Genomic DNA, 12,061 nt, shown 5'->3' on the forward strand with positions numbered 1-12,061 from the left:
TCACAAAATTGCTAGTTCTACAATGGATCAGGCTAGGATTGTGGGTATGTAATGGATTTTTCAAAGTGTTTGTTCCTTTATCAGATGGCAGATGCATACTAAAGATTACCAAAATTTGTAGAAGTGAAGTGGTGTCACAAAGAATTCAAGGCAAAGGAGTCTATGATAAAAGAATAATTGCATAAACTTAAGTATTGGAGGATTGAGGTTCTCTCTCAAGGCATGGGAGGACTGAGTAAGTCTCCACAGCCACAGCTCGTGTGTTCAAACATCAGTATGAAAAGTTTACATGTCTCTCGTGTTGACGTGAGTGGATCCTTGCATAAACTCAAGTAGTATGACATTTCTTTATAGTGGAACCACAAGGAAAGAAACCTGCGCAGAACCTCATCGCGCTTTTGGTGGGAGAAAGGACAGGAAGAAGGAGCCTTCAGCGTGGCTTAAGTCAGTGTTGCCAGACCTATTGATTTCTCGGGAGAATTCCTTAATAAACTATTGCTATGGCACCCTAGCGTAAGTGTTGCTATCTTGAATTATTGAGGTAGACACGCTGTCTAATTCACCAAATATATTTCACATACATAAGGAATTCTCATTATGGTGCAGGATGCATGCCCAGCACTAACTATACCTGTACACAGCACACCAGCAGAAGGCAAATTTGTTATTGTAAGCATTCGACTTGAAAGATTGTGGAAAATGAATGTTAACATAAAAGTACCTATTGTCGTAAGAGTTGATTTCAGTCACAGTAATTAACATCCATTATTATAATAGGGATGTAGGAACGTGATAATTTCAAACCCAAGTGGTGTTTCCTGAGAGGGCAACATTATTACGGGGTAATATGCCTCGTTTACCTGCCTGATAAAAATACATTGTTTCCCCCTTGCTGGAAAAAATCTGTGGACGTCCCCTTGCCCCCAGTGCACCCCCCCCCCTTGAGAACGTTGTTCATCCGCTGCTATTAGATCATCAGATTTTGTAACAGATCTTCTGATTTCCCAAGGAACAACCTCCCGATTTTTTCAAGTCTGACCTGGCAACACTGCCCCCAGCACCGATAACGGCAGGGAAGATGCATGAACGCTTTTGATGGAAGGTTTTTTTCCTTGTGGTCGAGCTATAGTAAACACACACCAGGGTTGCCACATATCCCATATTTTAAGAGTCCCTTATTAAGTGATATGAGTTCCTGCAGTCTTCAATACTTATTTATTTATTTATTTGTGGATATGATATGATATATGATATAACAATAAAAAAAAATTCGACCTTTGTCGAGGTTGCCTTTACTATCTGCAATGCCTAAAATGTCCTTCCATCATGACAATCTTCCCCAGGGTGTCAATTGTCCCATATTTAAATTTTTTTTCCGACTGTATACATATGTCTGAACATTTAGATCATAGTTTCTTTCACCAGTGGCGGTACATAGTGGGACAGGTATTAATTACAGTTCTCATTTCCAACCCATTTGTAACAGCTGCATCCTTAGCACCACTCCTACACGGTGATCCATATAAAACTAACACATTTCAATCACATTTTATTTTGATAGGAATACATCGCAATGCTCTATGTTAGTCTCATATGATGCTGGACCATCTGGAGGATTTGTACATTCTCCAGAGTGCGCAGTTCTGCAGGAATCAAGTTGCTTACGTCGCCGTATTGCTTCGTGTAATGGCGATGATGTGATTTCGTATTTCAGTCGCTGCTAACATGCAGTTCATGCTACGAATTTTCATGGTGTTTGTAGAGCAAATGAATGACAGAGCTGTGTAAAAGGAATTGTTAACAGGATGGTTTCACATGCCATGCTCCAAATAAGTCCTTGGCGCTGATCCAAAGTGAAACAAACTTATGGCCACTGAGATTACCTGACTTGACCCACCTTCGACTTCTTCCTGTGGGGGTATCTCAAGAAAAAAGTGTATGCTCGACACCCTCGGGCATTGGACAAAATGAATGGGGGCATTGCAAATGATATCACCGGTACTGACAACAGCATACTCAAACGAACAATCAGGAACATGGAACCACGTGTCCAGCTTTGCCTTCAGGAGGAGGGAGGACACTTCCAGCATGCATTATAAAGGTTATAAACTTTCATATTTATGCTACATTTCAGATCTAATAACGTGTTGCTAGCTTTATTCTTGTTCGCATACATCGATAATGAAATGTGTCAGTTTTATGTGAATCGCCCTATACTTTCTTCTTAGCAAGCAAGGTGAATTCATGCTTTAAGTTCTGTTCATTGTGCTTAGAGATAAATAAAGGTACGGCAGCTCATTGCACATGAAGGCACATATATGTGGAATGTGGAGTTAGAACTAGTCAACATTTTCAGTCTTAACCATTTTGGTTTTTGAGGTCATGGAATCAGCACTATGCTCTGGCCACCTGTACCTCCATTTATTTGAGGGTGGGTGAACCCCAAAGCTGCGTTGTACAGGAACAAGGTCAGAATCGAACCCAGGCCTCCTGAATGGTAGTCAGATGCCCTGTCAACCATACCACCACAGCTTCTTCAAGATAAGTTGTAAATTTAAAATAGTCTTATGCAAGTCATTGTTGCAGGAAGAAGATTTTTACCTGTGGTTTAAAGTGGTGGTAATAAATGTAAAGCATGTTGCAAACAATGTAACAAAGAAATTTTAATAACACATCACGTTGATGTAATACTGCATGCTACAACATCTATTAGCATTTTTTTCATAAGAAAGAACTGTTCTACAAATGAAAAAGTGAGTAAAATGTTTAAGACTATAAACAGTGTTTTTGCAATTCTGTCCCTTATTTTCAACTTGTGATTGCAATTTTGTCATGTATTTTCATCTTAACCTGGCAACCCTGACACAAACTGTGAAAATATACTTATTTCATTACAAGTTGATACAGGGTAAATGTGTCAAGTGGCTGAAGAAATAACATAACGGGTGTATCTGAATGATATTCTTCCTGGACGATTTCTGAGCCCCTAACCTATTCTCTGGCAACCTACAAAAATACAGGGTGAGCATAAAGTCTCACCAATTTCCGTGTAATAAATGTTTGAAAACAGGGAAAGATTTTATGATCACCCTGTATACACAACTACATTCTGTTTGAAGCAGTACAAACCTGCCTTGCTATGATCATACCCTTAAAATGCCAATTAGGAATAATGGATACAGCATCCATAACCCAATACAACATAAATGCATTGAAGAAAGTTACGTCAAAAATCTTAACGTACCTCTTGGCGTTCCACTCTGAGGTCCAAAATCCTGGAGAGTAAAAATAGGAGATGTAGACCGTACAGCAATCCTCTGCGGCTGCCAGAAGGCGATGGGTGGGGACTGCACACTCTGGTTGAAGATGCACGGAATTCGTGTCTGAGCGCACCTGTCAATGAACGCAATGCCATTCCGGATGCCTTCGACGCTTGGCTGATTAAGGCGATCGATGTAGCCAGGGAGCTGGTTTCCAAGGTCCAGCTGCAGCAATCTGTTCAGCAGTCCAGAGTTTCCGTGACGAGGAGAGTTCCTGTATCCTGAGGAGTGACTTCCGGATGGACTGCTGGCGAATGATCGCGGGGAATGACTTCCGGATGACGGACTTCGGAGCGGGGAGCCTCTCTGCACAGGCTGGCTTCTGGGCGAAGACATCTGCTGCAAACTTTGACTTTTGCAATAATTCAACACACAAGGATGGACTAACCAACTCTAGCCATGCACAATCGCCAGAATATTCTGTCTATACAACCTGAGGTCGCAAATCGAAAGTCAAGTCTGCCATCTGTTTTTTGCACACAATTTTTAATGCAAATTTTTCACATATAAATAATAACCCATGCTGCACCCACCTACTGCTGGTCTTACTCCTACATGCCGCAGCAGAGGTGGGAGATCATCGAACCAGTTACAGGCTGGTGCGTCGTCAGCAGAACGAACCTGGAGTCAGCATCGTAAGGTTCCATGATAGTGTTACGCAACTCATTCATACATCTTCAATCTCCTCACAATGGTTGGTGGCCACTGGTCACACACACTGGCCAAATTCTCCAAGAAAAGTTGTTACACTTTTCCCCGGGAGACTCCAACCAGCATGCATCCCATAGCCCAAAGCCTTAGACCGCACAACCACGGTGTGAAACGTTCACACATAAATACTTTACATAATTGTAAAGGCACATGTACACACACATTTGGTTCAAACTTATAGATAAATCATGATTTGGACATAGGCAGTGCTGGAAGTAAGGAGGATGTGGGGAAATGGTATCTCCAAAGCTAGCAAAATTTTCGCAAAGCATCCCCCCTGGTTGTGTCACTGTCACCATGTTAAACTATAGGATCATTCCCGCAGCTAATATTTTCGACTTCAGGCAGCTGGACATAGGATCCAGCATTCAAACCCAACTGAGTTACCCAGTTATATGATATCAGGGCAAGTGTCACAAAATATGTGACATCCTGAGCAAAAGTGTTACCATTTGAAACAAACTAAGGTCATCAATGATGATTCTTTAACAGCTTTAAATACAATACTTCTCTAAAAGTTAGTGACAATGGATCTACGCTAACCTGCAAAGTCAATTGGACACTATCCACTGCCAGGTGCTGCCTTCTTCACATTATTTTAACACTGTTTCTAAACAGCACCTCTTCTCCCATCTTCAGGTGACCAAATGCCTTTATATGATGGACCTGCGATTTACTACAAATCCAGCACAGGTTCGTTCCCACCAAAATAAAAATATAAAAAAGAACACTTGAAGACAAGAGAAGAGGTGTTCTGTCAAAACATAGTCCTAAATAAAAAAATTAAAAAACACTAGACAATTAACAATGTGCAATTAACATTGCAGGTTGGCTTTAAATGCAACCCATGCTAGCTTCACATGATTCCAATCCATGATTTTAGATTCCAAACCGAGATAAATCTATTTGAATATCAGATAGATAAATATTGAATAAACAAACGTTTGGATAAAAGAGATACGGAAATTAAGATAATCCATATATTCAGATACAAGGGATATCTGGATAAAATGGTTATTAGAATACAGTAAAACCTCGTTAATCCAAACTAATGGGGGCATAAGTTGACATAAACAGTGTTTTCAAAAAAGCTGGAGTTTTTGAATGGGCGGTTCTTTCAGAGTGTTATCTTCATATTTCACTGGGCCTATTTAATATATCTATGTAGTATAAATATATTCACAATAACTAGAGTAGTTTTGTATGCATTTTTAATAGTCTAATAGCGTGATTAGTATGATATGATTTACAATGTTTGAATTTGTTATACGAACACGTACATGAAGCAAAAAAGATAATACTGCTCTACCTTTTGAAAATCTAGTATCAAATCACCCTACATTAAATTTTGTGTTCAGTAAAATAAATTTGTTATTCTGGCTTTCCAGTACATCATGTATAATTTGGTTAAATGCCCGCTAAACCTGGGCACAGAGCAACTAGAGATGTATTTTGGCTGCTTGTTGCAAAATTCTCAACCTTTGTGAGGCCACAGCCCAGTAAATTTAATTCTTACAAGTCGATGCCCTGATCCCAACAATTTCTCTCATAAATACATTTCTGATCTTTAAAGTTTATATAGAAATTAATATGCACCCTCAATTAATATTAATATATAAACTATTGCATAATCATAGTTCAATTATGTATAGACTTGCTGTCAAATATAAAATTAGATTTAAATTAGTCCTCAACCCTTTTGTGCAACGGACCTTTTGCAGCCCGGTGGTTGAAAAACACTATCACTAAAACTGAAGCAGAAGCAAGTAAGACTTGCCGCAAATGGGGGAAAAATATCCTATTTAAGAAATCTGGACTGGACCTACAGATTGAAATGAGATCCAAAGCACTCTGACCACCGAGGATTGAACCTCAGGCCCCTTCTTATTATAAGGCAACAGCATTACTTTATTTCACTCCAGAGGCCCATTCATAACTATAAAAGGAACCTTCTTTCAAAAGCAGTCCTTTTTCCAACAACAGTACTTGCAATTTGTTCTTTGTGATTAAAGGCTAAATTAAATCTTAATCTAGCTAACAATCTTTTAGTACAGAGAACATTTAGACCGAAGCAACACATGACAGTTGGACGTGTCACAATCAAGTGACAAGCGACATGGTTGCCTTCAGTCTGAAAGCAAGCATCCCCCATGCATGCACAAACAAGACCGAGGTGACATGATGTGCACCACTGAAGGAGGTTTCAGACTGAAGTCACAGATAACAAGCAACACAGTCTTCTTTAGTATAAAGCAAGATATACACCATGCATGCAACAACAACAGACCAAAGTGGCATAATGCAACAGTATAGTGCGAGCAACATGAAAGTGACATGTTTAGCTCGTTGTTGCACTTTGGTTCAAAAGGTTGAATGGATTACTGAGGGTCTGCTTCAAAGTGACACATGCCACTTGTTGCTTCGGTCTGAAAGTTCCTTGAGAAAACGGTAGAGAACAAGTGACACTTGCAGCTTATGTTGCTTCGGTTTGAAAGGTTGCATTTACTTCTAAAGGTTGGTCTCCTGGAGGCACGTGTTGGTGTCCTGGAGACACACACATTCACGTAATATGTATACTTCTGCATATGTGTTGCGAACAGTAAAGATTTTTAATTGTTCCGAAACATCGAATATTTTTATATTAACATTTGTTTCATATTTTATGACATCAACATTTAAATTGAGACACAAACATGTAACAGGTTGCTTTAAGTCTATTTCATGGCCAGATGTGCTCATCAGGACTTCACGTTTAGTTAAACCCTAGCTTAACCGTGCCCTACAAGAAACTTGCATACCGGGGAGGTGTGACTCACAGGCCCACACTTTTCTTCTTATCACTAGAATTCAAGATACCATTTTATTATTGAATCACTGCTTCCTTTGCTGATTACATATGTGCAGTTATTTATTAATTATAATAATTACAAAAATTACTATCATTAATAAAAAAATGGAACGACTTAAGATGACCGGACCCCTCTCTGATTTTCTTCATATTTGGCATACTCACTAATTGAGGCCTCCTAATCACGAATCTGAAGTTAAAAGTTGTCTGAAACGTCTAGAAAATTCAAAATAAGCAAAAATAAGACGTTACTTTTCGGAATGAAAAACAGTCTATTTTCGCGAAATTTTTTGTTTCGCAAGGAAATATATATATTCCTGATACTACCATGACACCAAATTTTAACTATGTTTGCCTAACCTAACCACACGTCAATGTTTTGCAATTATTTTGCAATTTCTAGAAGTTTCCGACAAATTTTAACTTCACATTCGTCATCAGCAGACCTCAATTAGTAAGTATGTCAAATATGAAGAAAATCTGAGGGGGGTTTGGTCATCTTAAGTCATACCTAAAAAATAATAACCAATTATTGCATTAGTGTTTCACATATATTTTATCATTCAGTAAAACTCACAAAATCTATAATATTTTTTATTAATGCTATTTTGTCTGTAGAAGTGCAGTTGTTTATTAAATATAATAATTATAATATTTACCATCATTACCAACCAATTTGTACACTGTCACTGGCATTAGTGTCTCAAATGAGATGCATTCATCGGTGGCACCTGATACGCCCACCAAGTGCACTTTGCCTCCTAATTACATTACATTTATGTTTTTATGAACAAAAGTAATGCAAGAATATTGGGAGCATACTAGAGATCAATGTAATTTATTTTCAAACAAAATCTAAAAAAATAGATTTGGTGCGCTTGCAAGTCCCCTACCCCTCGGTAAGCTAGGATTAAAATTGTATATGAACCACTATACAATGTGTGTCCACTAGGATTGGCTAATATCAGTCTCTTGACTGCTACATTTTGTAATTTTTTGTATCTAGTTGTAAAATATGTCACTACAAACCTGTAAACTCATAACAGTAACTTCAAGTGAAATAGGTTAGCTGTAATTAGTAAAAAGCCAGCTTTTTATCGAAAAAGAAAGTCCATTTGAAAAAGCCGGCTTTCTTGTAACTCTAATTTTAAGTCATGTGGACATAAACTGCCACATGCAGAATGCACAAAAGCAATACAAAACTTTCCAATGTGTGTAGTGCAGTAATTATTTTACTGGTGAACTATAAGTCACAAAACAAGCAAAAAATATTTAAACTTAGCTCACAGAGCCCAATAAAAACTTTACGAGATATTCAAAATAACTGCTCGTTTAATGTGAGTGAATTATGATTATGATTACTAGCAGTGTATGCCATAAAGAATTAACTTGATCAATGATGATTATACAAGCCCCATTCAGTTTTCCACATTTTTGACAATAGGTGGAGTACATGCACATTCCAGTGTCAAGCCAGCACAATGAAATGGTGAGTAACCAAGTAGATAGTACACAAGATTAGCAGCGTTGAAGCCCAGAAGATTAAAAAAAATGCCTCCCTTCAGCTTTCAATGTTCACCGATTGGTTGGTGTGTATCACGTTACTATACAACACCACACTGTACACCATTTCAGCACATGGTGCAAATACCAAATCAATGAAATTGATGACAAGTGTTGCACTTTGTAACCAAATAGATATGAGAGTGCAAACAGAGTCCAAAAGTGCAGTGAACTAGACACACTAGCAAATACACAAGCTTGGGAAAGCACCCAGAAAGGAAGTTCCACTACACACTTGTACCAGTGAGGAGGAATTCCCCCCCCCCCCCAACCTAGTCTATAAATGTCTAGGTTTTTTGTATATTTCCTATTTTTATGTTGCTTTCAGATCTAAGCTCCCGTGGCAGAGTGGTTTATTCTTTAAGAATAACCAATCAATTCCCCCAACCATTTTTGGGTGAAGTTAACAGAAATGGTAGATTTACTATGAAACAATTTATTTTCAAATTGTTTCTTACCTACTATATTATCAAAGTTCTGTTATTTTGTGTCCCAGCAGAAATTCCAATGACGCAGCACACATTATGAACCCCTCTCCCTGTGGTGAACCCACATTTTCAAAATAAAAGGTAATCACCACAAAGTAATTAACTTTCGCACAGGCATTTTGTGTTTTTACATAAATTTCGCAGTAATGTCTAGTACAAAAAGTAACCTACATTCCCAAAGCGCCACGGTGGTCTAATAGCCGGCCCCCGTGGTGGAGTGCTTAGCACATCCTGTTACGATGCCAGGGGTCCTGGGTTCGAATCCTGGCCCGGGCATGGATGCTTGTGAGTGTCCATTCATGAATTTCATCATCTACGCAAATTAGCCAAAAGTGGCACAAAAGGCGAAGTAAAATAAAGCAAATCAATCATGTAATCCTCAAATATGTTGAAGCAAAAATATTGGTAAATTCATACATATAATTAGAGTGGAAAACTTAAATGCTAATATTAATTAATATTTCAAAGAACTTTTAATTAATTTTCAAGCATTGGTATTGACATCGGTTCAGAGTTCTATCGGCTCAGCTCGAGTTGTTTTGGTCACTTTTGGCTAATTGCGACAATGAAAATGAGTGATGACAGATGAAGGGACGCTCACATAGAACATGAGAATGCCTGTGGCAGCATCGAAAGTCCACTACTTAACATGCTCGGTCATAGAGCAGAAACGCATGTTTTTCACTTCAACCTCCAGGCTCTACAATTTTGCACCTTACGCTTCACGTCAGGATAGGATTCACTAATTTAATACCATCAACTGATTATCATCTTCAATGGACTTAACTACCTTATACTTTTAAATTTAAATTGTGAGTGAAGTATTATAGTACATGTAAAACCTCGATAATCCGTACTTTTTGGGGGAGATAAGTTGACCGGTTTAACGAAAGTCCGGATTAACTGAAATAACCTAAAAGAACAGTAGAAAGTGCATGGAAACTCCGTTTACAGCAACAAAACACGTTTATTATGGTGTATTTAAAGTTCATAGGCCTAAATACACTATACAGTACAGTACAAAGTCTGCGGGAAACAGAATTTCATCAGTGGTTGACTGCCTTTTCTTTGGGAAAGTTCTCTTGTTGACTTCTGCCACATTTAAAACCTTGCATTACCTCTTTTTTCCGGATTAAGCAAAGTCCAGGTTCTCGGGGTCTGGAATAACGAGGTTTTACTCCACTTTGATTGGAAATTCGAACGGATCGAGAACCACACACCGAAACAATCTCTGGATGCATGCATGTAGGTGTATTTCAGAGCATCTGGTGCATAAGGATGTACAGTATAGTGCTCCACGGAGAGAGCACCAAAGAGGTCACATGGACAATGCGAGATAGCGTACGGAACTGACAGCGGCTCCGTCCAGAAATCCTCCACCCTCGATTTCTACCACATTTCAAATCTTTTCATCCGAAATGAAGTTTCTTCTAAGAAAGGGTGTTTCTAACTAGCACGGAAGGATATTTTCAGAGATCTACGTGCTACGAAACTTACATTTTTGTAATATTAAAATTCCTTACCTACGTAACGTCATTTACGTTTTTCAGGGCTTCCACCATGGATTCATGTCACAGGCGCACGTCTACACATTTTCTTTTTCTTCTTTTGAGTGGCTTGTGGATTGTGAATGTTTATTTTTCTTATGTTTGAGTGAATTGTCGAAAAATAGTGTTGTACAGGAACTATCATGCCTTTAAAGGGGGGACTATAGAAAAAGGCAGGGTCGCGGTAGCGGTAGGTCAATCGCCCCAAGGGTGGAGCCCAGAATTGGTGAGCAATTTTTTTTGGTTTAGGCCTGAAAAAGCTAGTGTTATATATATCCATTGGTACAGGTGGCTGCTACGAAAACATGGCCACAAGTAGAGTTCCACCTCGCATCTTTAAACGGCTGTACACTCGTAAATATTTGTTTCCGCGCTCCAGAAAGATGCAGTGAAATTAAAACTTAGTGAACATATTCATCATCTCCATGCTAAAATGCAGTTTAGCCTATCTTACGAATACATAGTGATATATGAAAATGAAATTGATGATTGTGGGCTGAAACTACTAAGATAATATTTTACATATATGTGCCTACTGTTACAGTCACATTAAAATGATATTCTATTGTACATGCTCGAGAGTGGGAGACTCGAACAAGTACGAGTGAGCAAAAGTGATCCCACGCAGTACTCTAATACAGTCATGGACACTTCTGGACTGTAACACCACCATTAACTTTCAATGAAATATTACAACCCAGAAGTATCCATGACTGTACACTCCACAACAATCATCGCAGATATGTCACTAATTATTGGATAGCAATTAACAGTATTGTAGTTTTAAAAAAAAATGTCTGTGTAATTATGTGCAAGCAAACTGTTTGCGTTATGCAATACTTTAAAATAAACGAGTTTACTTTAAATGCTCTCAGCTCTCCATTTTTCCATTTATGCAAATGAAATTTAATGAAAATTAATTTTAATTCTAGATGTTCATCAGTAAAACATAAAAGTACCTGCTTGCACTTCCAACAGGAAACAAATTATTCACGATAGCCTATCATCTAGAACAAATTGATTCTATGAAAAAAAAATTAAAAAATGATTGTAACAGTTACCAACTTGAGCAAAATAACTGTAACATGGTAGAATTAAACAATACACAACCGAAATATAGCATGTCAAATGCAAAGAACAAACGCAATGAATTTATAAAATTACATTACAGCTGGTGTTTGGGGTACCCATCACAGCAGCTAACGGAAATCATCAATATCTGCACAGTTACTTAATTACTTTTGCTACTGTGAGCACATTAATAAAATCACTAACAATCATTTATGCAAACCATGGGTCTACCACCTCATTGATTTGCTGTTGCGATCAGTAATTATTATGCATGATACATAAATAGCCAAGTACACCAGAGTGGATGGATATGTTATGTTATGTTCCTTGAATGATCATAAGTGAATGCTATTCAATAATAAAGGTACGCGAACTTTGCGGCAATGCCTGCAATAAAATTAACTAGGAAAGACAGTGTTAAAAACATGTCAGCAAATTTGCCACACTGGCAGGGTTTCTTTGTGATGAATACGTTTATAAAGAAAATGTTGCTCACCCAACAGAGTATCACTA

The 12,061-nt window shown here is 38.1% G+C and overlaps 2 protein-coding genes across 3 annotated transcripts in view; both read right to left on the reverse strand.

Annotated features, from left to right (window-relative positions):
* Positions 1 to 12,061, reverse strand: part of Adsl (adenylosuccinate lyase) — a 521,028-nt gene that overhangs the window by 508,184 nt on the left and 783 nt on the right. The window lies entirely within an intron of this gene.
* LOC145978320 (putative RNA-binding protein 46) overlaps positions 1 to 12,061 on the reverse strand; it is a 32,901-nt gene that overhangs the window by 4,723 nt on the left and 16,117 nt on the right. The window contains exon 2 of one of the 2 annotated variants that reach the window (XM_083110877.1): positions 3,245 to 3,656. In XM_083110877.1, the coding sequence (XP_082967003.1) occupies positions 3,245 to 3,656 (412 nt within the window). Of the gene's footprint in view, positions 1 to 3,244; positions 3,660 to 12,061 lie in introns of both variants that reach the window. The other variant, XM_083110876.1, reaches the window with a different exon arrangement.

The sequence above is a fragment of the Lepisma saccharinum genome, chromosome 24 (assembly GCF_977018435.1).
Source record: "Lepisma saccharinum chromosome 24, izLepSacc3.1, whole genome shotgun sequence".
Lineage (NCBI taxonomy): Eukaryota > Metazoa > Arthropoda > Insecta > Zygentoma > Lepismatidae > Lepisma > Lepisma saccharinum.